General features: G+C 38.5%; 1 protein-coding gene across 2 annotated transcripts in view; it reads right to left on the reverse strand.

Moving 5' to 3' along the window:
* Window positions 1-26,220, reverse strand: part of agap3 (ArfGAP with GTPase domain, ankyrin repeat and PH domain 3) — a 123,301-nt gene that overhangs the window by 49,441 nt on the left and 47,640 nt on the right. Inside the window, exons 10-12 of one of the 2 annotated variants that reach the window (XM_086083215.1) lie at window positions 25,479-25,583; window positions 20,487-20,661; window positions 8,961-9,092 (exon numbers count right to left, since the gene is read on the reverse strand). In XM_086083215.1, coding sequence (XP_085939341.1) covers window positions 8,961-9,092; window positions 20,487-20,661; window positions 25,479-25,583 — 412 coding nt within the window. Of the gene's footprint in view, window positions 1-8,942; window positions 9,093-20,486; window positions 20,662-25,478; window positions 25,584-26,220 lie in introns of both variants that reach the window. The other variant, XM_086083206.1, reaches the window with a different exon arrangement.

Below are 26,220 nucleotides of genomic sequence, written 5' to 3' on the forward strand. Positions count from 1 at the left end.
CACTCAATGGATGAATAGATTCTAAATTAATTTCAGTATTTTAGATTAAAAAACAACAACTATATTTTAGTTTAAAAACACAATATTGAGTTGAGTAGAGACTTTCTTTTTTAAGTGGTATCGACCACTCCTAAAGATTAAATAACCATCCCTTTATTATCCACACAGCGGAGAAATTTTGCATTATAACAAGTATGATTAAGAAAAAGATGATTGTATTGCAAAGGGAGATTTGTGCCAATTACTCTTTGTAATTTCTCTAATGTATGTATTTTAATGGCTAATTTCACGACTACAGGCCATTACATATCCAGTTAACATCTTGAGGGAAAAAAAACAACCCAGAAACATAAAGCAACATTATTTCATCATTTGAAAAAACTGCTTTTAAATAATGGGGATGGTATATTGGCTCGTAACAAGCAGCATAGCATGTCGGTGATTGCAATGATAGTCCCTGATCGATTATCCCTGACCAATCACAGCTCACCTGTTTTCTGGAGCTACTACGTGATAGGTTGTTATCGGAGCCCCGAGCAACTGTCATGTCTCTTCAGTCGACAGCAAGTGACAAAATGGCCGCACCCTAAGATAGATAAAAACGGGTGGATTTTGCTGCTTAACTAGTTGTGGTTATACAACATATTATTGTAAGGAATCTTTTGGGGTTGACTTCCCCTTGAAGAGCACACTTTTTTTTTTGTTACCTTAAAAAACAAACAATATAACTTTCTTCTCATTTAAAACTGAAACCTAAGGAATACTTGAAATAGATTGTTTTTTGTCGTAAACTCGTTTTTAGACAATAGTTAAATTAATTATTTAGTTAATTAAAGATAGCAAAAATCTAATAATCATTATAAAGAACATTTAACAACAATAAGAAATCAAAGTCACAGTCCTTAAAAGGATACTTGACTCATTGAGCCATTTTCAGCAGTGAAAAGTTAATCTTTTGTCCAGAACTAGACTAAGTGCAATTTCTGCAGACATTGCGTGGGAATGTTGAAAGCTGAATGCTAAACTGAATGCTTATGAAGTAAATTGAAAGATAAATTACGTGAAAATTACAAAGTATTAATTGTAGTTGAAAGAAATCAATAAAAAGAACACTTGAACCCGGGAGGCGTGATTTTTTGAAGCAAGCTGAAATTTATATGGAAGGTGTTATCTGAAAGTATCCTCCATTAATTGAGATGGAAAAGTGGAACTAATGATATCCAATAAAAAAATGCAAAAAAAAGAAAAGAAAAAAAACACATTCAATAGCGCCACCTAGGTATGCAGTACCCTCCATTCATTTAGATGGTAAAGTGGAACTAATGATATCCAATGGAAAAATTAATTTAAAAATCACTCAATAGCGCCACCTAGGCATGCAGTACACTCTATTCATTTAGATGGAAAAGTGGAACTAATAATATCCAATGGGAAAATGAAAATAAAATATCACACAATAGCGCCACCTAGGCATGCAATGCCCTTCATTCATTTAGATGGAAAAGTGGAACTAATGATATCCAATGGGGAAATGAAAAAAATAATCACACAATAGCGCCACCTAGGTATGCAGTACCCTCCATTCATTTAGATGGAAAAGTGGAACTAATGATATCCAATGGAATTTTTTTTTTTAATCACTCAATAGCGCCACCGAGGCATGCAGTACCCTCTATTCATTTAGATGGAAAACTACGATAGTCAGTTAGCATAATTGGCATGGAAATATTTGCAATGTACAGTCGGAGGTGGGATTCGAATTCAATGTCAGTCCCATTGAAAATAAATGGGGAAAAGTTGATATTTAACATTAAATTGTGCAAATACTGTAAGTAATGTGGAATCAGACGATAAATACCCCGGAAGGCGTGAATTTTTGAAGCAAGAAATTTGAATGGCGTAAATCGGAAGTATTATATGGGAGTTGTTTCACGGCAAAAAATTGTGGAGAATAAAAATCACAATAACAAGTTTCCAGCATTCCCACAATTAATACCTTTAATTACAATATTTTTCCACTTGCTATCGACTGAAGATGATATCACCTGTGCTGAGGAAGTAGGTAACGACCAATCATGGCTCGCCTGTTTTCTGGGGTTGGTCAGTAAACTGAGCCATGATCGTCGTTCCCTACTTCCTCAGCACAGGTGATGTCATCTTCAGGAAGTGGAAAAATGTGTTTTTAAAAAGGTATTAATTGTTCATGAAAAATTATGTATATAAAGTTATAAAATAATGTAAATAAAGTTATCACATTAATTATAGACAAAATATTAACTTTTACTGCTGAAAATGGCTCAATGAATCAAGTATCCATTTAAAGCAAAATTTTTTAATAAATTAACATAAGTTATTTTGAAAAGTACACTGGCTTGCAATAAGGAGATCATCTTGCTAATCACTATATTAACATCCATTTAAATAGTCTAATTGATGGACCAGCCCGGAGTCAGGACACCTTTCAAGTTACCATCAGTGATATTGATAGTTGTGTGGAATGCTTGTACATAATGTTGAATTCAAGACTTAATGAAAACCACTGTTCAGAAATCATACCCAAAAAACAGCTTAACTCATTCACTGCCATTGACAGCTATAGACTTTAAAAAATTCATTTGAACTATTTCTATTAGTTAAACATTTTTGTTAACAAGAGTATGAAAACCTAGATTTTTTTTGTACATTAAGAACAGATATAAAATTTGTGATTAATCGTGAATTAACTAGTGAAGTCGATCAGTTACGATTACAAATTTTAATCGCCTGATGCCCCTAATTATTAATAATATTTTCTTTAAAAAAAAAACACACACTTTTTGTTTAATTTTCAATAATCTTTTCTTCTTTCTTTTTTTTTAAAGAAAAGATTATATCAAATTAGGGGCGCCGGGCAATTACATTTTTTTATCGTAATTAATCGCATGACCTTACTAGTTAACTCACGATTAATCACAAATTTTATATCTCTTCTAATACAATAAAAAAAATCTAGGTTTTCATACTCTTGGTAACAAAAGTGGGAATTTTTTTTAAACTAATAGAAATAGTTCAAATGAATTTTTGACGTCTATAGCCGTCAATGGTAGTGAATGAGTTAAAAAGGGACTATAAACACCAAGTTAATTTAAATCCATAGTCATCAATGAATATTCCTATTCTAAGACCTTTCCAAAAGTAAATTCTAACAGTTGCACATTATGAACAAAGTGGGCACTGATCAGCCGCAGTTGTAAAACTTGAGAAACTTCAAACGTGGCTTTGAGATCTTGCTTTTAATTCACCGCCAAAGATTGAAGTGTAACGAGGAGCGCGGCGTCTAAACAAGCAAGCGGCGCATTAAGAATGGCTGCCCTTATGAGCGCCGGGATAAAAAAAAAAAAAAAAAAAGGGCCTGGATTTAATCAAAAAATCGGCGCTCAATATTCAAGAGCTGTTGCGACGCGTGCGTCCGTCCGCTTTAGCGCAATAGCTTTACAAATGAGCACATTCTCTAAATAATATGGAAATGGTTACGTGGGCTAAGACGTATTCATTCTAGGCCGAATCATCAATCTGGTGCTCTTTTGCATCCCGCCGTTGTCGTCTCCTTTTGTGTTAACCTGCAACCTTCGCCAAGGATAATGGAGTGACGGGGCTTCATTTGGGTCCACAACAGGAGCACCCGTCGCTGCGGCACAGCCTCCATTGATTGTTGAACAGGTGATGGAAGACTGCCGACGCATTTCAATCCTGTTTTCTGAGACTCTATATGATCACGAGCCACAATATTTGCGACAAATGGACGATGTAATGAGAGCTGGCTCCAAATGTTACTTTTCGGGCCAGGCGGTAGTTTAAAAACTCACACATTTTGGGGGATCGCGGACTTAACCCCCAAAAATGAACCCACTGACATCGGTTTGATTCAGAGCGGCCATTTTGAGTGGAGTTTGCTCTAGAGATAGACCGATATGTTTTTTTCAGGGCCGATACGATACCAATTATTAGTAGTCAAGGACGCCGATAACTGATATTTGGAGCCGATATTCGTTTTCACTAAAAGGGAAAATATCTAATTTTTAAGCATATGTTTATTAAACAACTTTCAGGGTTTGTAAAAATAATGGATTTTTTTTTTTTTAATCTTAGTCAATAGACATCTTTGTTGTAAAAAGTCTAACAAAAAGTTCTGTGATCTCCCAGGGGCAGTAAGTAGCATGTTTCCAAAAGTTACATAATAACTTTTTCTACAGTAAATAAAGTATTCCAAAAGAATAAAATTTTTACTTATCTTAGTTTTAATTTCAAACAAAAACAGAAGGTGCAGAGAGTCAGCAGCGTCTCTCAAAATTTAAAAATTTGAAAAAAAATTAATTCAAATGAGTTCCCTGAAGTTAACACTTTTTTTTAATGGATCTATTATCGACCAAATGATTGTTCAAAATGGCCGATGCTTGTCAAAATGCTAAATATCGTCGCCAATAATCAGCATGGCCGATAATCGGTCTAAACCTAGTTTGCTCATATGAGCTCCACTGGTAATCAGTTATTCTAGATGGACGACACTTAAATGCCCACGTAAGACATAATATATATATATAGATAGAAGAAGTCAGCTATTTTAGTTTACAAACAGCCGTTTGGGTACATTTCCGTCCTCGTACCTTGACAAACTCGTAGCAAGTAATTCTGAGTGCCGTTGGTAAACAGACTTTGGAGACGGACGGATGACGCCAAATTGCGTAGCTTTTTAGACTTCGCCATGGGCAAATTATGACTTCAAAGTTTGATGGTCGAGTCGTTGCCATGGCAAACAGGTGGAGAAAAATCAGCAGTTTTACCGATCAACACAAAATAGCACGGACATGTCAAACGGAAAAGTCTCAAGGACCCGTGGCCCAAATTGAAGCTATTTTAGGCGAATTCCACTTCGTCGTGCTTTGACTACAAAGGATTTGCTCAAATGAGCAAGCAGGCGTCCACGACAGATGGGCAGAAAAGAAAAGCTGACTGATGTTTGATGATTCTTTTGAGGCTTCACCACACAATAATCAAAAGCATTCAATACGGTCTGCAGCCTTTATTTTGTTTTCTCTGAAATTTGGATATATATTGAATTTAAAAAAAAATTGTCTGAAAAAGCAAAGTAAGAATATACAAAAATTTGATCATTTTTCTTTAATGACACTTTATGGAGAGATTTTTAACCTTCGTGTGTCCTGTGTTTTTTTTTTTTCGATATTCAAAACACAAATCTTTACTTATAGTGCACAAAGAGCAAAATGAGCAAATTGTAAAAGTCACAAAAAAAAAATTGCTGAATGAATATTTACTGCCAATAAATGCCTCTTCAAAAGAGTTGCTTGCAAACAAATACAAAGTCTTTAGTATCCAACACCAAGAGTGTGTGTGTGACCTCTGTTGAACCCCACCCAAGCCCTGGGATTCAATCGAACCCAGGTTAAGAACCACTGAATCGAAGCCGAAAATTGTTCAAGCCTTGAAATTTGCCACCATTTCCTCGGGTGCGAGACGTTTTCCTGTTTCCTGTTATGATTGACATATCCACCTAATTTGTGGCCCGCCGTCCATTTTTAACCGGCCCGCGGGATATACTAAAAATAACATTTGCTACTAATATATTTGTTTTACTTACTATAAAGTGTTTCTAAATTAACTCAATCAACTGGTCTCAACATTTCTCTTCATGACACTGTGGTGAATAAACATAATTAATCATTACAAGCAAAAATGGTTCCCTTGACTTTTTTGCTCTGTCAAGGTCCAAATTGTGAGCAGATAAGACATTGTAAGTGACGGCAGATTGCTCCCGTTTTGGTTCTGAATGCAGTATTCAGCTGCTGTTTAGTGCAGGGGCTGACATTTTCGACTTGTTACATGGTGTCTGACCACCCCAAAATCTTGTACAACCTAAACTATTTGCCTTATATCTATTCAGGTAGCAGTTTTTCAAAAATCACTGTATTATATAAACAATATGCAATGACCTGTTTTGACTGCTTTTGCTGAACTTGATGAATAACAGTAAAAAAAAGAAAAAAAAAGAAAAGTGGCCTTTGCACCCTTCAATTTTTCTCTATGTGGCCCTCTCATGTGCTGCAACTCAAGCAAATGTATTTTGTTTTCGCTATTTGAATTGTTGCTGAGTGAGATTTGAGTGGTCAGGTTTGCAACCCTGAAAATACTGGTGACATGCTTGGTGACATTTTCTGTCATATTAAGGCCCCCAAAGGGCCGATACATTTTACAATTTGACGATTCCAAGAGGTCTTGGGCTTTATTGAAAGTAGGGGTGTTAGAAAAAAATCGATTCTGCAATATATCGCGATATTACAGCGCGTAATTCTCAAATCGATTCGATATGCGGCCAAATGGATTTTTAAACATCAATTTTTTATGGGAATATTCAACAAAACGTCATACTTAGGGTTAGGATTCACACATTAAGCATGGAAGAATGTTATATGAATGGAACATTAAGCCTTGATATTTTATTTCAGTGCTGTTCAGACATGAAACAGACTGCAACCTGAATTTTCAGATAAATAAATACATTTTCATACAAATCTTACAGTGTACATGTACATGTTTACTAATTAGTATTTTCTAAATTTGAGTATAAAAAAAATTCGCAATAATCAATTTCTAGATTCGCATTGGGATTAATCGGTATCGAATCGAATCGTGACCTATGAATCGCGATACGAATCGAATCAGGTCCGAGGCAATTCACACCCCTAATTGAAAGTACATGCTACTCGCAGGTCAGTGGCCATTTGTTGCGATAAACGTCCAATCATAATCAAGACACGCTTTTCCTGTGAATTTAAGTCACGTGCTGCTGCTGCTGCGTGACGGCTGTGCAGTCCGCGGCAAAAGCGATCGCGCCTCCAAATGAGCGACGGGGCTCGCGCGTGCGTCGCCACGACGAGGGCCTCGCAGTCGGCCTCCTGCAGCGCTCGTAAAGTGCGCTCTTTAAACTGCCGCGGCCCCTGGGAGAGGGCGGGGAGGGAGGGAGGGAGGGAGAGGGCGGGGGTGGGGTTGAGTGGAGTAGGGGTGGGGGTAGTCGCCGCCGCCAATCTAATGAGAACTACCAGAGTGCAAACATGCATGGAAATGACTGTTATTCTGTTGATGTGCATTTAAGTGCTTTTTTACTGCCAAGCACAAAGAGAGGGAAATAACTGGTGATGAATGGTACCCCCGAAAAACATTCATTTTCCTCCCCGCAAGAGAAGAGAGCAGCAAAAGGGGGGGGGGGGGGGGTTGATGATGAGGAGGAGTGGGGGCTATGATGGAAGGAAAAGACGCGCACGCTGAATCTATTATTTGACTTGGGTCGTCGACACCGACGCTACGGCGAGGAAGTTTTAACCTTCAGTGTGGCTCGGCTCCGCGCGCGCTCAAAAGGTCACGACGATGATCGCAAGGCCTGATCAGCTCATCAGCTAAATGAGCCTCGCAACACTCGTAACGCGCCTTAAGTGGCCCAAATTCTCATTCATATACCAGCCTGTGAATGAATACGGCGATGAGAGACTTCTTCTCCTCAAGTCATCTCATTTCATATTTGCGTGTTGCCGTGTGAACATGCGGATGAAATAGTCAATACATTGCGTATTGGGATCATTATTCATGACGACAACATAAACCCATTTAACAAGGCTTTAGAAGACTTTGCTTTTTGTTAACTGAAGCACACACTTATTAATAGTTTGTACAAAAAGATATGACTTTTTTCCCTCCAGTACAATTACTCAACTCTTGAGTAGTCAGAGATACTATGAGTATTTTTGATACATAAAAGTAGAAACTGGCATTTTCCCTTAATATTGCATGAAATTAAATAGCAATTTTCTATTCTCATCATCCTAATCATAAAACGGCCACACGATGGTGGCTGATACTGGTATCGGTCACGGGTATTGATACCTTATGGTAAGGCCTGGTATCGGCCCGATACCGTACTAGCCCATCCCTAATTCAAAGGATCTCATTTTAACCCAATATACTTCTTGATTAAGCCTCATTTTATGTTCTCATGAATTAAATTAATCTTAATCTATCATATTTCATCAATTTATTTTAAATTAACGTAGTCTCACCTAAATGTTAAATGTAATGTTTCATTACAATCCATTTCAATCTCATGGCTGCCTAAATTACCTTCATCTAATTCTAGCCATACAACATATTCTCTTAGATTTAACACAGATTATATTCCTTTAACAGGAAATCCAATGAGCAGTGTCGTATAAACTGTAATTACAAGATGTATGATGTATAACACATTTTATTGTTTTTTTCTCATGTTGACTGAATTTTAAACTAATCCTAATCTGATATCAATTTATGAGGGGTGTCAGGCGATTACATTTTTTAATCGTAATTAATCGCATTACTTCAATAGTTAACTCACGATTAATCGCACATTTTATATCTGTTCTAAATGTACAATAAAATGTACCAAACATTTTTTCTAGGTTTTCATACTCTTGTTAACATAAAAGTTAAACGAATAGAAATATGACTGCATGTTTTAGTCAATGATACAATAAATTCATAATAATACAGAGTTATAATTAAAAAGATGTACTGCACTGTAAAAAAGTGTGATATTGATTTGTGTTGAGGTCATTTTTTCTGCCACTAGATGGCAGCATTGTATTTGCAAGACATCGGTGCATTTTTCTTTTCATATTAAGAGCTACCTAATCTTTAACATGAAGTAACTTTTTAAAAACGGCAAAATAGAACTTGACCCCACTGATGGGCAATTTGGAAGCCTTCAATGAATGCATGTTTTAAGAAATGTGGCAGAGCCGAGATTTGAACCAAGAACTCCAGAAATGTGAGTTGGCTGCGCTAATCATTAAAGCATCGCTCTGCCTCACTCAATCTTATGTGATGGCGTCCCATCTTTAAACATAAACATGGCTTACGGGCGCCGCTGCTCGTACTGGTGTTGATGGCGTCGTTCCACTGGTCGGCGCTGGAAACGGAGAAGGACCGCTGGTGCATTCCGTCCTTGCTGCCGCCGAACAAGGAAGCGCCCGTCTGCAGGGACGTGCTGCTGTTGGAGTGCGGAGCGCCTGCCGGCAAGACAAGAATATCGCGAGTTAGCGCCACTTGCGAGTGAGAGAAACCAGTCCAAAGTTTTTTTTGGGGTGCAGGAGCACACGCACACATAGGCGCGCACACAAAGCTCCTCTAATTAGGCCTTAATTAACAAGATACACTCTGAAGGCTAATTATCTGGCCTCATCCCTCTGACTGCCACATCCATCTGACGCCGGCGCACTCCTCCTAACCTCCAATCAGGCAAGCCGCGGATGCCTCTTCACTAATTCATGGGCTCAGCGGCGCCATGTGGGGTGCTTCCTCCAGCTCGCGGGCACATCCAGAATCATCATAAACGCACACCTCTTCGCCATTTATTAATAGCAAAAAACGAATTAAAGCGGCGAGCAGTGACGAACGGGCCCTCGCTCCCTTTTTTTCATGGCAGATACTCAAAATGGTCATCGAATCATGACGCAAAAGTGGAGAATAGATAGTTGGACAAAAATATATCATATTTGTAGTAAACAAATCGTTATTGCAGTGGCTCTCAACCTTTTTTCAGTGACGTACCCCATGTGAAAGAATTTTTCAGCCAAGTATCCCCAACATCTTGAAACCCAGTGCTGCGCCATCAATGTCTGATTTATTAAACTCTGAAACTCTGTTTGTATTTATGTGGTCTCTTGAACTATTTGGAAATAAAAAGATACATCTAAAATAAATAAATACATACAAAATACAGATTTGTGCACACACAAATGTTTATCAACTATTTATTTGTAGCAGGCATTAATTATAAATAAAGATTTTTATCAACTAATATTTTCAACTATTTATTTGTATCAGGGACATATTAATAAACATTTCAGTAAATATGCTAGAATTAGCCAAAAGACTATTTTTCATCTGCATTCCAGAAACAGATTGTAACATAAAGTTTTTCGTCTTTTGGGATCACAGTAAAGCTCTGGTCTCAAAAAGAAATAATTAACTGAATTTTAAATAAAGTTTTCAAGTGATTGACAGGTGATTTTAGGTGGCAGATGAGAAGTTGGGTCAAACCATTGTGGTATGGGGGAGATGCTGGGTTTTTAGGACACTGAAAATGAATAGCCAACTGAATATTAAAATCATTTTATGAACTTCTATGTTTCTGAAATATTTACAAGTACCCCTATTTTTGAACCACTGCATTATTGGACCAGTTGATGATCTCTGGCGACACACTTGTCTAGTATAATTGTTTCTATTGGGGGTTTATTTGGAGTTCGCCCAAAATGGCTGCTTCGAAACTAAAATGGCTGCTTCAAAACCAAAATGGCCAACTTCCTGTTGCAGTTCAGGCAATGGCCATATAACGAACATGTAACTATTTGCTAGTTTTTGGGGTTGTTGAGGCCATGCATTGTTAAATGAATAAGATTAAGGTGATTAAAAAAGGAAGTCCTGAATAATTAACCATATTTAAATGTTAATGGGAATGTGAGGGGAATTCAATAACACCATTATTAAAAACCAATCAAAACTAAACTAAACAAAAAACATAAAAAAAAAAAAAGGATTTACTATAATGAATATAATTATTAAATTTATTATTAAATTATATAAATTATTTAAAAAAAACAAATTATATATTTTTAATATATTTTAAATATTAGATTATTCTGGTTCCAGGTATCAAGGCTTTTTATTTTATAATTACACATTAGCTTGTGATTGAGGCAACAACAGCAGATTGTAGAACATGTATAGCGTGTGTCTGAGTGTGTGTGGGTCGCTCAGTAAACTAAGCGGCACGGGCGCTTGTTAGGATAATATGTCCTACTCATTATCCAGAGTAATAAGTGTATCAAATTCACATAATCATGTCTAATTAGTATCGGTAATTATCTTGTTGGGCCCAAGAATATTAATCTTGGGGTCCCAGAGGGGGTGGGAGCGCCATCGCAGCACGAGTGGGAGAGAGAGCGCGAGAGCGATGGAATCACGCTGAGGAGCGAAGAGGGAAATTAGCATGCGGAAATCAGAGCAGAAGAGGAGGAGGAGGAGGAGGAAGAGTGATATTGGCAAGCAAAAAATGGGAAACTTTGTTTCAGTAGGAAATAGAAACGCAGCATAGGGTCACTACATAGGTGATAGTAACAGGTAAATAAAGTATATATACTAAGAAATAAGTGATAAAGATTTTCTTGCTTTTTTTGAAGCGTCAATATGCAAGCTTATTTTCACATGAAATGTTAGCGCTGTGTTCTGTTAATGCTAACAGAATTAGCCCGCATTACATCATCCATCAAATATCGACTGAAGGTAAATACGTATGACAAAAAGTTGTCCTGTCTGGTCAAACAATTGGGAGCAGATGTTGCTATGCTCGAGTTACCATGGTAGCAACACAGATACCGTTCCACTTAAGACAAGCTAGTGTAGCATCCATTCATTGAAAAGGTAAAATTACTACGCATTGTTGCTTTAAAGAAAGTTTGACTCTCGCTATATGAAACACAGATAACGACAAAAGAGCTTCGCCTGCTGTTTAAAATTCAACAATCACATCTAATTGTCAAATTGGATGCTAATGACAAATGAATTATACATGGCTGCACTCATTAGTCCCCACAGACCACTCCTGCATAAAGGGGACGATAATGTAATTACAGTGGAGAAATAATAATCAGCTTGTGGCATTCAAAAGAACTAACAACTCCAGCCAGGAGCGTGCCTTTTAGTGCTACATGCAGCAATATGGACGCTAATCAACACTGTTAACTGTCTGTTACTCAACTTTCGGAGGGTCAGTGAAGGCATCGTAAGGGTTCAACGTAAACACAATGACAAAACATTGTATTCTATTACAGGTGCGTCTCAATAAATTACCGTATCATTCAAATACAAAAGTGAAACTCGTTTAATACATAAATTGACTACAACCAGGCTTGGGGAGTAACGGAATACATGTACCGCCGTTACGTAATCAGATTACAATTTTTTTTTAACTGTATTCCATTACAGTTACAGTAAAAAACATGAAATCAGATTACAGGTACATTTATTAAAAATGGGGATTACTTCGAGGGATTACAATTTCTACGATGAGAGAGAGTGAAAAAGAGGGTGAGACGGAGAGAGAGACACACACAGAGAAGAGAGAGAGAGAGAGAGAGAGAGAGAGAGAGAGAGAGAGAGAGAGAGAGACAGAGACACAGAGAGAGAGAGAGAGAGAAGGCCAGAACGAACTGACTAGTCGTGTCCTCCACACGCGGGCAGTTTGAAAAGGAAATGGCGATCGGTATTCAATTGAATTTATTCGGAGCGAAAGTTTGAGCTCAGAGTCCAGCGGCATGCTACGCGCTGTAGCTTGTTGCTAGCTAGCCCGCTAGCCTACAACCATAACGTGAGTTACACCTTCCAAACCACCAATTCACTATTTAAACATCACACACAACATATACACGGCTAAACTTGTGACTGGGATAAAAGTTCATTTTGCAGTTGATGTCACACATCGTCATGATCATTGGATGACTATCTATCGAGCTAGGTATCAAACTGTGAGGTGTGGTTGCTTTCAGTGACAGTTCGAAAACAGCATATGGCCTTCAATCAATCAATCAATCAATCAATCAATCAATCAATCAATAGCCTGCATGCTTTTTAATTACACAAGGATTTTTGCTATTTGTGGCTGCCCGGGTCCCGATCACCCGCAAATAGCAGGGGCACATTGTATAGAATATATATTGTGCTGATATTTATTTTTATTTTGTCTTCAGGAGCATACTCAATATTGGAGTAATCTAAAAGTAATCCAGTTGCATTACTTTAATATTTTGGTACTTGGATTACATTACTAACTACATTTTTTTTTAGCAGGTAACTGTAACGGATTACATTTTAAAAGTAACCCTCCCAACCCTGACTACAACACGAGAATATTTCATGATTTACTTTTTTGATGACTATCGCTTACAGGTAACAAACCGAATATTCAAGAAATATCCATATGACATATGTAACAATCAAAATTATCTTCAATATAGAAATTAGGCAGGAATTTACCTTGACTCAACAATTCCACCAGTACGAATGATAAAGGAAATTTCAATTAACTGACGCACATGATGATTCACTGATGTGTCATATGGCATGGGTGAGTTGGAGCCTATCCCAGTTCGCCCTGGACTGGTCACCGGCCAATCGCATGGCGCATATAAATAAACAACCATTCACATTCACACCTAGGAACTATTTGGAGTACCCAGTGAACCTAACATGCAAGTTTTTGGAGAAAACCCACACAAGCCGGAGGAGAACATCCAAACAGAACATGCAAACTCACACACAGGAAGTCGAAGCATAGATTTAGAATATAGAATATTAAACCACAGAAGTGTGAGGCATATGTGCTAACCACAAATCCACCATGCTGCCCTTTCTAAACATGTCTACCAAATTTTGTGTGAAAACTACTATTCATCTTTTTGCGGTTACTACTGCTGTTATCATTAGCATTATTGTCGTCATGCTGCTTAGCGAGGATCATTTAATGTCTCCCGGCAAAATCTAGACAGCATGACAAAATATCTCAAACGTGAAAACTGAAAAACATACTGCATAACATTATGAAAAATTAGGGGTGTCAAAATCAGTGTGTTAATTTTGAGTTAATTTAAAGTTCCTTTAACACGCGATTAATGACCGCCCTTTGGAAAGTCGCAACGCAGCAGACACGTCCACGTCAAAATTTTGCAGAAATAAATTTAATAATGCATATATTTGTGGAGACTGGGGTCAAGTTGTATTTTACAATTTTAAAAGTGTTTCATGTTAAAGATTAGGAAAAAATGCACTTATGCCATCTAGTGGCAGAAAAATTACCTGTGCATCTTATTAATTTTAACTAAATTTTATGAATTATTATGAAATTACTGTATCAATGACTAAAAGAGGCAGCCATATTTTTATTAGTTAAATTTTTTCCCACTTTTATGCTAACAAGATTATGAAAACTTGGAGGAAAATGTTTTATTGTACATTATATTGTACATTTAGAACAGATATAAAATTTGTGAATAATCGTGAATTAACTATTGAAGTCATGTGACAATTAAAAATGTTAATCGCCTGACACCCCTATTAGAACTACAAAGAACAGAAGAAGTTGTATTCTTCTGCAAATTTCATTGTTTTTTTTTTTTTTTTACTTTATAAATGGGTCAGTTTGAGCCACAACAAAATGGTGGCTTAACTCATTTGCTCCCAAAAACATATAAATATGTTCTATTTTAAATATTACCATGCTCCCAAAGACGTATTTATACTTAAAAAATATATATATGCTAGAGCATACAGAAGGCTTTGATGCAGCCTCTGAACTGAAGAGAATGCTTGAAACAATGGTAGTTATTACAAAAAAACGGCAAGCAGGTGGCAGCAGAGTATAAGAGATCAACCAAGGCCATGTTGCATGCCCCCCCCCCCAATGTTTTCAACAGATTTGTGAATAATGATGAAACTTAGATATATTCTAATGCTAATTGCTGCAAAACAGAAACAGATATAAATATACTTTGTTTTTCCTGATGAAAGAAGAGACTTTAATCTTTTCTTTTGATAGGTTCCATGTTTTTAGAGCAACAGAACACAATATTCTGTGGGCCTTGCAAAATCAGTGAAAATCCAGTAAAACAGCTGGGAGCAAAGGGGGTTGCTTCAGTGAAGATGGCGGGGAGTGAATGAGTTTTTATAAAAATAAATTCCAATAAACATGGTTTGTATCTTATTATTAAAGTCCATTATTAACAAATTATACATACAGTATGTGAAATGAACCAATGAGCTAACTAGAAGATAAAACTATAGATATTCTCAACCACATTTTGGAGGAAGGAGACGGTGGTGATAAGTAGAAGCGATGGATTAAGCGGGAAGCGCCTCGCCTCTCTTTAGGCCAGGGCCGTCAGCGAGCTGATGAGCCGTGACAAGGCCCGGCCCCTCAGTGGAGTTGTTGCCATTATGTACAAGTATTGGCATAATGACGCGCTCATGCTAATGCGGGGCCGGGCAGCACATCATCTGCCTCCGTCTAATACACCGCTATGATCATCACCATCATCATCATCATCATCATCATTCCGGCGAGCATGCTGACATCCCGCTATGTCCTCCCACTCTGACCTCTCCACATTACTATGTCATCTATTATCACATGTATCTAGCCATGCTACACCACAATTAACATTTTTCTCGTGTATTTTTTTAAATAACAAATGATTTGGAAATCGTCATATACAGTATATTCTATTCAATAAAAAAATATATTTTTTATATTATACTTAAATGCCTACTTTTCATTTGAACGTCATGAGCCCGTTACCAATTGTGATTTGTTAGTAATTATTTACACATAACTTTTGAGAAACTTGGCAACTTTTTGTATGATTTTTGACTAAATATGTTCAATAACAGAGACTTGATTGAAAGTGACAAGTCCAGAGTTGTCAAACTCATTTTAATTGAGGGGCCACTTTCACCTAAATTTGACCTCAAGTGGGCCGGACCAGTATGTCCATGGCCTAGTAAGCGATCAATAACGACAAGTCAAAAATATTTCCTTTTTTTTGTGTGCAAATTATTAAAAGTGCAATTTGAAAATATTCCTATTTAATATTATTTTACTGCAGACTAATCCGACAATTATTAACAAAAATGAACACAAAATGTTTGCATTAAATCCTGAGTAATTTTCATAAAGTCACTTAAGTGGTCATCAGTGCGCCCTCCAGTGCACACATTTAGCGACAACAGTTAATTTTAGTGAAAAACTGCATTTTGTGTTTTGTCCCAACGGGCCAGATTGGACCCTCTGATGGGCCGGTTCTGGCCCACAGGCCATATGTTTGACATCTCTGGACAAGGTCTAATACAGTGTTGCCTCGTTTTTCGCTGGGGTTAGGTTCCAAGAAATACCCGCAGTAAATTAAATCTGCAAAGTAGTAGTAAATGTTTTAAGACTCTAAAACCCCTCACCACACAGTTTATACATTTTTCTCATTGAGGCATTTACATTTTCTCACATTTCTCTCTCGTTTAAACATTCTCAATGTTCAAACCATCACAAATTTTACAAAATAGGTACATTACTGTAAAAAAAAAAAAAAAATGCATGCAAAATTTCACCCCAAAAAAATCCACGAAACAGCGAGGCAGTGAAAAGTGAACCGTGTTATAGCGAGGGAACACTGTAATACAAAATTATTTAGGTAAGTCAAACTCAATTTTGTCAAGGGCCACACTGCAGCTATTGTTCCCCTCAGATTTATGACTGTGAAACTACTTTGTATAGACTGTAAATGTAATATATATATATAAAAAAACATGAGGCAGACGAACAGGATTTGCGTTAGTGGGCGGCATGCAACAATGTGGCAGGCTGGATCTGGCCCCTGGTGAACGAGTTTATGGCATACCCTTAACCTAACCTGTTTACGTTGTCACACGGCACAAAAAGGTACCTTCAGTTACCTGCGTGCTTAATTGTTGATCGATGGACAAGAAAAGAAATATTGACCAATCGTGACTGTACTGCTGCGTTAGCATAGGTTAGTGACAGACTATGGCATACGATCCAAACTTTATGTACAAATTGGATTTATGTCACCGTTGTTGGAACGCAACAGAAGCTATTATATTTGGACAGCGCGTATATAACATTGGATATGAACAATTGCGTATATATATATTTGAGAGAAGGGGGTAATATTCCAAGAAAATACTCACAAATTCACGAGAAAAAAACTCAAATATTTGCAAGATTATAAGGTCGCAAATTTGTGAGAAAAAAATGAAAAATTTACGAGGAAAAAACTCAAATATTTGCAACATTATAAAGTGGCAAATTTGCGAGAAAAAGATTCACAAATTTACAAGAAATCAATTTACAGATTTGCGAGAAAAAAACTCAGAAACTTGCAAGAAAAACAAGTAGTCTACTCGGATGTTTATCCCAAGTCACAATTCCGAAGTGTGCAAAATGCTTATGGTGGAAGAACTCGTTAAATTATGCTTTTTCAAATAAAGAGATAGTAATTGCTTTAGTAGAGATTAACCATCTGATTAAGCACTTTGAAGAGGCACTGCTTACAACGGCATATTAGCGCCATCGTGTTATCATCTTGCAAATTTGCCATTTTATAATGTCGCAAATATCAGAGTTGGTATCTCATAAATTTGTGAGTTTTTTTCTCACAAATTTGCCCCTGTATAACGTCGCAAATTTTAGATGTTTCTTTCTCTGACATTTGTGAGTTTTTTCTCGAACTTTTGCGACTTTATAATGTCGCAAATATTAGATTTTTTTTCTTGTAAATTTGTGAGTTCTTTCTCACAAATTTGACACTTTGTAATGTTGCAAATATTCAATTTTTTTAATTGTAAATTTGTGAGTTCTTTCTCGCAAATTTGCCACTTGATAATGTCGCAAATATTTGATTTTTTTTTTGTAAATATGTTAGGTTTTTCTCTCTCGTAATATTACCCCCCCGTATAAAAAAAATAATGTTTATACGTGGCCCTAATGCACCGTCGTAGGTATGTGCTAGCTGCGAGTATCAAATGTAAAAGTAAGTTTCAGTGTGAGCTAATGCTTCATTTTTGTACGATATTCATCAAAATCCTGTGAAGTTTCATTTTGCAAGAGCAGACAGGGAGTATATGCAGTTCTCCACCCTGGAGTCTTGACTAAAAGTGACGAGACCTATTAATACTTGGAGGGCTCGTATCTGTCAGTGGTTACACACAAAACTGGGAAGGGAGGGGTGGGGGTTGCGATCGTATCTAAAAGGGTTGCGCTCAACAGCGGAGGAATTAAACGTGGCCGCCTGGCAAAGTGGTCTTCACTCTTTGCTCTTCATCTTCCCGTCTAGCTCGTCTCGCCCCGCCCTTCCTTTGCCTCGCCGCCACTATCCCTCTCCTGGCGGTGATTATAAAGGTCTTTAGAAGCGAGGGATGCATGAATTACCAAAGGCAAAGACAAGGCTTGTGATTTAGTCGCCCTGAATGAGAAATTACCCCTTTGTTCCCCTCATCAATTGCATGTCTAATGAAATCAAAACCCTGATCGCATAATCAGAAGAGGGTCCTCCAGCCGGAGAGAGACCTGATGTGATTTGTAACCTTTCTCTGGCTAAATGCAGATCTCACCAAGGCCAATCTCACTCGCTTTGTTCCCAGATGCGCATGGCGACTGATAACGTCGGGAATTTACCTTTGAGGAACCTATACAAACCAGTCGGTGCCGTTTTACCCCCTGAAAATCTCCCCCGTCCTGTTCCAAAGTGGGAACGACCCTGACGCCACGTCCTCGGCTCTGCAAACTCCTTCATCTTCTCTGCATTTTGACTAATTGAGCCGTTCGGCGGCGCCAGCGACCTGCCAGGACAGTGCCGAGAGTCCCCGGCTTTTTGGCTCGAAAACCCGTTTCCCGGCTACTTGGCTCCAGCGCGCACCCGCCTCCCTCGACAGGGGGGGGAACGGCTAATTATTATTAATTACTCTTAAATGTGACCCCAATCACAGTTTTAGCATGCCAGCTCGCCGCTCACTGGAGGCTTTATTTTTAAAACTTGAACCTCTGCCATGATGCTTTGGACCAGACTGAGCTCCTCACCCTTGCACAGACATAACTAGGACATAGGTCGAGGCCACGTCGCAACAAAAGCAACACTTTTTTTTTTTTTTTATGCATCACTGATGAAGGACTATTAAAATGCTTCTCGTGGCCGCTCGTTAAGGTCTCATTGTGCCACGCTAACAACGTGCGAGGCAGTTAATTTGCATGTGTGGAACATGTGGAGAGCACGTAATTAACCTGCCGGGACACGTGCATTTCATGATGAATCACAAACCTGGGACATAGAATGAGTACAATAATGACAAAGTCATTATACAGCAGAGTGATACGTTCAAGGAAGCTAAATTGAAGGCTTTTTTTTTTAATTAATACTTTAAACTTAGCAGTTCTCATTTGCTAAATGTGCTTGTAGAAATTGGCAATAGAGATCCGGATGTCATGCGCCTATTAATGGCAGACGGCAAAAACTAGCGTTTATCCGTCAACTTTCCGCCCAAGAGCATTGACAGTCACTTTGATGAAAGGACATGATATACATGCGTGAGGTGGACATGTTGGATTGGCGATGAAGTGTCAGGAGTGGGTTTTTTTTTTCAACTTGGCGACAATTCAATGTGGAATTACCTACTTTGTTGCCGGTGAGTGTTTTCAAATCTGATCATACAAAAGCTTTTACAAGTTTGTACAATTCGGACTTATTTCCCCTTTATGTGTGGTCAAAATGCCATGGAAGTTAGCCGTTTCAGTGCAGTGTTATTTCGGTACGTTAGCAACTTAGCAACTGCTAATTCGGCCGCGACTGCCGTCATTTCTACCGTAAAAAGTGCATTCAAGGTATTTGTCAGTTATTGAATTTAACTGTATAATATCTATTGAACCGTAGCAGCACAAATGAACGAAACCGATTATTTCTCCCATATTTCCTGTGTGGGAACAGTTAGCATCTGCTGATTCAGCCACCATGTACAAAGTGCTCCATTGGCTACGCATTGGTTCCTCGACTGGAGCGTGCTCGATCCTTTTTTTTTTTTGCCTCTTCTCATTGTGGCAGGTGTTCCTCAACAGCTGTCAATCATTGTTAAGTGTGGCATTTGCCATTTACTCAAAGTGGCAGACGCGTTTTCTATGCTGCCAAAATGGTTGTGCTAACGGCCATTTTGGGACACGAGACGTCAACGTCACACATGAAACATTGTGAGACTTATTTCAAAGTATGAAATATTTTTACAAAATTACTTTGAATTGCAGCTTGAAGACTATTTCAATCCCAAAATGAAACGAAGTTTAGATTAATCTTGTATGCTGGTTTGACAAAATTGACAACAATGCAGAAGGTCCATCTCGTCCCTGTTGACTGCCAGAGGCGGTTCTTAAAGCACTGAATGCATGCCAAAATTGTTACCTGTGACCCCTGGATGACCCTAGAGGGTATAAATTCCGGTGTCACCAGGGATTTGACGAGGATTCCCACTGATAGAATGCTCTAGCGTTTATTCGGGACTGCGAGAACCGTAGTCAAATATGTAACGTTCTTTACGCTTATTTCTTACATTTTTATTTATTACAACAAATATATATCATCATACTAATTTTCATACTCTTGTGGGAAATTCATTAAGCTAAAAAATGCTGTTCCTTGCTGAAAAAAGGAATCACTTATAATCTTATCATAATCATATAATCAATTGTATCTTGTGATAATGTATCAATGTTCAAATAAACAGTTGATGTTTTGTACAGTTTTGAAACGAGGCCATTGAAACGTTACCCCAGTAGCGATGCACCAAAGCCATACCTGTGTTCCCGATGCCAAGTTGCAGGGCGCTACGGTCTTTGGTCATCCCGTTGGTCTTGGGGCTCGCGGTGGGGGCAACGGTGGTGGCCACAGCCCTCGGTGGTCGCTTCCCGGGTACTTTGACCGTCGTACGCAGCAGGTCGATCTCCTTCCCGTGTACATTCTGCATGTAGTCCTATGGGAGAAAAACAAACCGTTTTTCACACAATGGAGGCGAGTGATTCACCAAAGCAAGAATGGGGGATGGTTGGAGGGAAAATAATTTAAAAATCCATTGCTATTAGTCAAACAAATGGTTGTACGGGCATTATGAAAAAGACGCCGCCACTAACTCCCAGGTGTGCTAATGTGAATAAATAACATAAATGACAAGTGTACAGCGGAAGCAGACACTTTAGCAACATGCTAATGCGGTTAACACATGCACAATTGCCACATCGGTAGTTTGTTAGCTAGGGATGTAACGATAACGCCGATATCGTGATATTAAAACTGCCACAATATATCACCGCCGTCATGTCACGATATTAAAATCTTTCTAAAAAGTGGGGTTGATTTCCATTTGTGCAGTTCTAGCACCCTCTGGTGGCTAGTTTTTTTTTTAGTGCAGTTTAATTTTCACAAGGCATGTTTTGGCCCTTTGTTTAAAATCCATGCTAATGGTCAGAAGAAGAGGAACATAATATGCTTGTGAAGCGAGTCAATATGTGGAGGAACTCGATGTGTGCATGCATTAGCAAGTAAGTGCCTCAACATATTTTTATATATAATATTTTAAAATATATTTCATTGCTGTAATGTACAAGCACAATATTGTGTGTGTGTTTGTGGTTTAGTATGAGCTCTTTTTTTTTCTTTTACAATATTGTGACACTTCTTTGTATCGCCAACCTCCCCAAAATATCGAGATAATTCTCCTATTGTGACCTTCATTTTGTGATAATATCGTATCGTGATGTTTGGATATCGTTACATCCCTATTGTTAGCATGTCACGCTAACGTCTAACTACATGGCTAATGATGTCACTGTTAGCAGAAGTATTTGTGTTGCTGGAGCTGAATAACGGATTAAGAAAATAATCTGTTGCCGTGGTGCTTTTAGAAATGTTGTATAAAAACAATACCACATCGTGATCCATCACTGACGGATGCATGTTTTTCTGACGAATGACGAGAATCTTAAAAAATAGTGGTGACGGGGTGATGACGGAAGCGTGGTTAAAATAAATTGACGGACTGATGTTTGCAGTTTGGTTCAACTTGAACAATGACGGACTGTTGATGACAGAAGGGCTCAGCAAAATTTTGTAAGATGCCCACCTTTGACTGTGATTATCTTTGGCAAGAACAAATCACAGTTGTTCGAGTGCATTAGCGTAAGTATACTCTAAGTACCTATTCAAAAAAATATTGCTTAAAAAATAGGGATAGAGCGATTTTCGGCCGGGCCTATTAACTGTGCCGATATTTGGCATTTTGACAAATATCGACATCGGCCTTTGTACAAATCTGAAGGCCGATAATGCTGCTATCTCAGAGCGGGGAATGCTTGCGAATGTAGCGAATTTAGGATTTTCGCCACAATATGTAAGATGTTCACAGACATTTTATACTTGGGCAAACCACATTTTCAACATATTCAGACAAATTTTCACTGTCTGTGAAGATCTTTTGAAACCTTTTTACAAACCCTGACCAAAACCCCAAATTAGCTACATTTGCATGTTGCATGCATTTGTCGCTCAGTGAGATACAGGGAACTTTTTCAATTATGGATTTATTTAAATGTCCACTTTATAAAAAAAAAAATGCAGACACTGGAAACTCCCTACACTTTTTGTTTAAAAAATATGAAATAAATTAATTAAGAAATTATGTTGAAATTTTGGCAAACTTTTTTTAATTTTTTTTTTACAGTAGAAACGTTTAGGGAGCCATTTACTTGCTTAGTTTTTAATTTCAAATTCTGATGACCCTGTAATTTTTGTTATATATTTTTTAAACAATGCTGTCAATTTTTTATATGTTTAAAATGAAAAGAAAACGTCTTTTTTTATGCTGATATTTTCTTTTTTACTGCAAATGAACATCGGCTTGAAATATCGGTTATCGGTCTGCTTGACTACTCATAATCGTATCTGTATCGGCCTTGAAAAAAACATATTGATCTATCACTATTAAAAAAAGTGTGGGCGAACACTTGACAGTGAATTTTAGAAATAATCTCACAAAGCTTGACAAATATGACAGAAATGTTCCTTTTTGACTTTCATTTCGATCTTTTAAAATTTTTTGGAGTATTTTTATTGAATTTCCTCTTGGTGTATCGTGTTGAAGCACAACACACAAAATGCTTTTTCATTGCTAATGAACAAGCTAGCATTACACTTAAATAAAACATTAAATACTTCTCGTTCAGCTATTAGAACATTTGACCGAAAACTGACTTAGAGCAGTCAATGAAATGTTGTCAAATGTTTTGGGACAGGCAGTACATCATCACCTCTGCCAACGCCGCCTCTTGAAACAACCTCAAAAATGAAAGCAAACACTCGTTCTGTTTCAATTTGCTTTAAAGCCCAAATGTGGCAAGCCGGGTTGAAAATCATCGTGCTCAGCAGAAAGAAAGAAAAAACAAAAACAAGAAAGCGGCGGCAACGGCCGTCTTTTCCGTCCCCGCACCGGCTCCTGGCTTTTATTACCAAGTCATAAAGCACTCATTTCTTTCCCGAGCCTCCTTGCTAATTACCCAGTGAGCGCTCTCATTTCGTTTTATTGCGGGAATTAACAGCCAGATCGAAGCGTGCAAAGCTATTAAGATGTGTGATTAAGCCACATTCAATTAGTTTCTACAAACAATTTAATTGATGTAGCAGATAGAATTAACAGAAGGTGATTGTGTGGATGGCTTGGCTGGCTGTGAAATTAAAGGATCCCGCTCGCTCCCTCGTTCGTCTCTCTCTCCTTTTCCCAGCCTCTCTCGTCCCGCTTCCTCCCCCCTACCCCCCCCTCGCGCACTTCCGCGCTCGGCGGCTCCGAACAAGCTGTTACGGAACTAACGCAACCCTCGTTCGGCGTTCCCTACGCCGGGCCGCGCATTCATAGAGCGGCCCACTGACCTGTGATGGCTGTAATGATCAAGAGATAGCAAGTTCAGTCAATTACGTACATCAGCGTAACAGCGCAGCTCGGCTTGTAAATTAAGATGCTCGCGACTGCGCCAGACTCCATTTGCTTCGAGGCTGACCCGTCTCGTTAGACAGAAGACGTTAATAGCTTTCATTTTTTATCTTGTCGGGACAGATGCTCGAGTGCTGTGGTACCAAACCACAGGGCCGGGGAACGGTACCTGCCCTTGAAACATTTGGTACCTGGACCTCATAGAACGAAGATATTTGATATTTTATTGATCATCACCAAGTATGATCTGCGTAATGTGTGGCAAATGAGGCACTGACTTCTATAAAAAGCTCTGAAACGTTGCTTTCATTGCTGCCATTTTGGCTGCTTGTATACATCACAAAAGTGTTTTTGAAGGGTAAAAAAAAAACATGAAAATAACAGCATTACTACATATGTCTAAATCAGGGATGGCATAGTTAATTGATTTATTCTAATTAATAATACAAAAAAAATATTGGTAAAATAATAATAAAAATTCATTGGTAATTAAATGTTAACATTTTTTATCATCATCATCATCATCATTATTATTACTGTTATTAGGGATAAGAGACTTTATTTACAAAGCACTTTAAAAGAACCATTGCCGCGTACAAAGTGCTACACATGGAATACAAATCACACAGTAAAGAGAGGTAGAACAAAATAACACAAAATAAATACATTAATAAATAAGGCAAGTTACCGGACATGTGAACCTAGCTTTTATTTAGCCCAACTTTTTCTACTAATCCCCTACTTTGTTTTTGAGGCAAGTCTGGCACCAGACTGCCCCTCGCAGGTCATTATTGGTACTACAACAATATATGAGGAGATATGATTATGTGCGTGGTGTGCCGTGTTGTCATCACACACGAAAAAGGAGAAGTCAACGCTATTTTTATTTTATTTATTTATTGTTTTACAATAATATGTTCTATGCAGCCCCACTGATCTAAATATGGTATTCTGGTTAATATTAGGTTCAGGTGGCAACAGGCCAATCACAGCTCAGCTTCAGAAAACAGGTGAGCTGTGATTGGTCGTTGCCTGAGCCCTAAACAGTTGTGATGTCATCTTCAGTCGACAGCAAGTGGCAAAATGGCCGCCCCCTGAGATGGATAAAAATGGCTGGATTTTGCTTCATAAATCTCATTCCACAAATGTAATATTAATCAGAATGTCATGTTCAGACTAGTGAGGTCATATATAACATATTATTGTCAAGAAATGTTTAAGGTTGACTTTTTTGCTTGCTACGTCTACGGGTCTCTCAAATTAAAAAACGTAAGCGTGCATGCAAATATATCGACTGACAAAAGAAGAGTCATAGATAAAGACTGATGTTTTTCAGCGCGGCACCGACAGCCAGTCGAGTGTTTAAGCCGTATTAGCGGCCCGGCGGGACGGTGACAAAGATGGATGTGGATGGCCGGTCAGGCTCGGCTGCCACGCGGGGAGAGCCATTACGAGTACAAGGCAGTGTGGAGCCGAGACGGGGCCGCGTCTCCATTAGCCATCGGCGGGAATGAGCACCGCGGGAGGGAGAGATGACCACCAGGACGCCCTCTTGCTTAACACTAATGCCCGAGACAGGAGAGTGGCTTAAACAGCCATTATATAGCAATCAAGCCCAAGCGAATCATTAGCTACGTGTTTGTAATCGACTTCGATGCAGCAGCGGTAGTAAATGTAATCGCACGGAGAGAGAGTGAAGCTCAGCAGTCGGGACGAAGGGAGAGGACCAAACACATAAACCCGATTGAAAAAGAAATGGAATGTGAGGAGGAGGAGGAGGAGGAGGGGCTTGCGGGCGCGACCATACTCACGTGTAAACTGGGGTGATAAGTGAGGACGCCGTTATCGCACAGCGTGACGTACTTCTTCTTCCACTCCTTGTTGAGGGATTTGCCACTTCGCTTCAAGAGGATTCCCTGGAAGAGACATCACGCGCGGTGAGCGGCAGCCATCAATGGACGTTCAACACCATAAAAACAGCTAGCGTCGCTATTACGCAAAGCGCTCGGAGCAACGAGAACTCGTCGGGAATTTAGTCGGGAATTGTACGAAATGTTAAGCACTAGTTTGTCTGAAGTGGAGGTGTACCTACAAAGCGAGCATTGCAGCAAACATTCCACAAAAATAATTCAAGAAGAAATCAACGCAAAAAGTTTGTGTACAATAATATGTTGTATGTGCCCCCACACGGCATTTTGATTCAGATTGCAATTGTGGAACATGCGTTATGCAGTAAAATCCACCCGTTTATATCAATCTCAGGAGGCGGCCAATTTGTCTATTGCTGTCAACTAAAAATGACATCACAGTTGCTCATGTAATGACCAATCACGGCTCACCTGTTTTCTGAGTTGCTGAACCGTGATGGGTCGTTACCTGAGACTTGAGCAGCTGTGACGTCATCTTCAGTCGAAAGCAAGTGACAAAATGGCCGCTCCCTGACTTGGATAAAAAGGGGCGGATTTTGCTGCTTAATTCATATTCCACAAACAATATTATTCATAATACCGTGTTTAGACCAGTGGGCCCGCATAAAATATATTATTGTAAAGA

Source organism: Leptonotus elevatus, chromosome 1, assembly GCF_054856555.1.
Source record: "Leptonotus elevatus isolate MCC_2025b chromosome 1, RoL_Lele_1.0, whole genome shotgun sequence".
Classification (NCBI taxonomy): domain Eukaryota; kingdom Metazoa; phylum Chordata; class Actinopteri; order Syngnathiformes; family Syngnathidae; genus Leptonotus; species Leptonotus elevatus.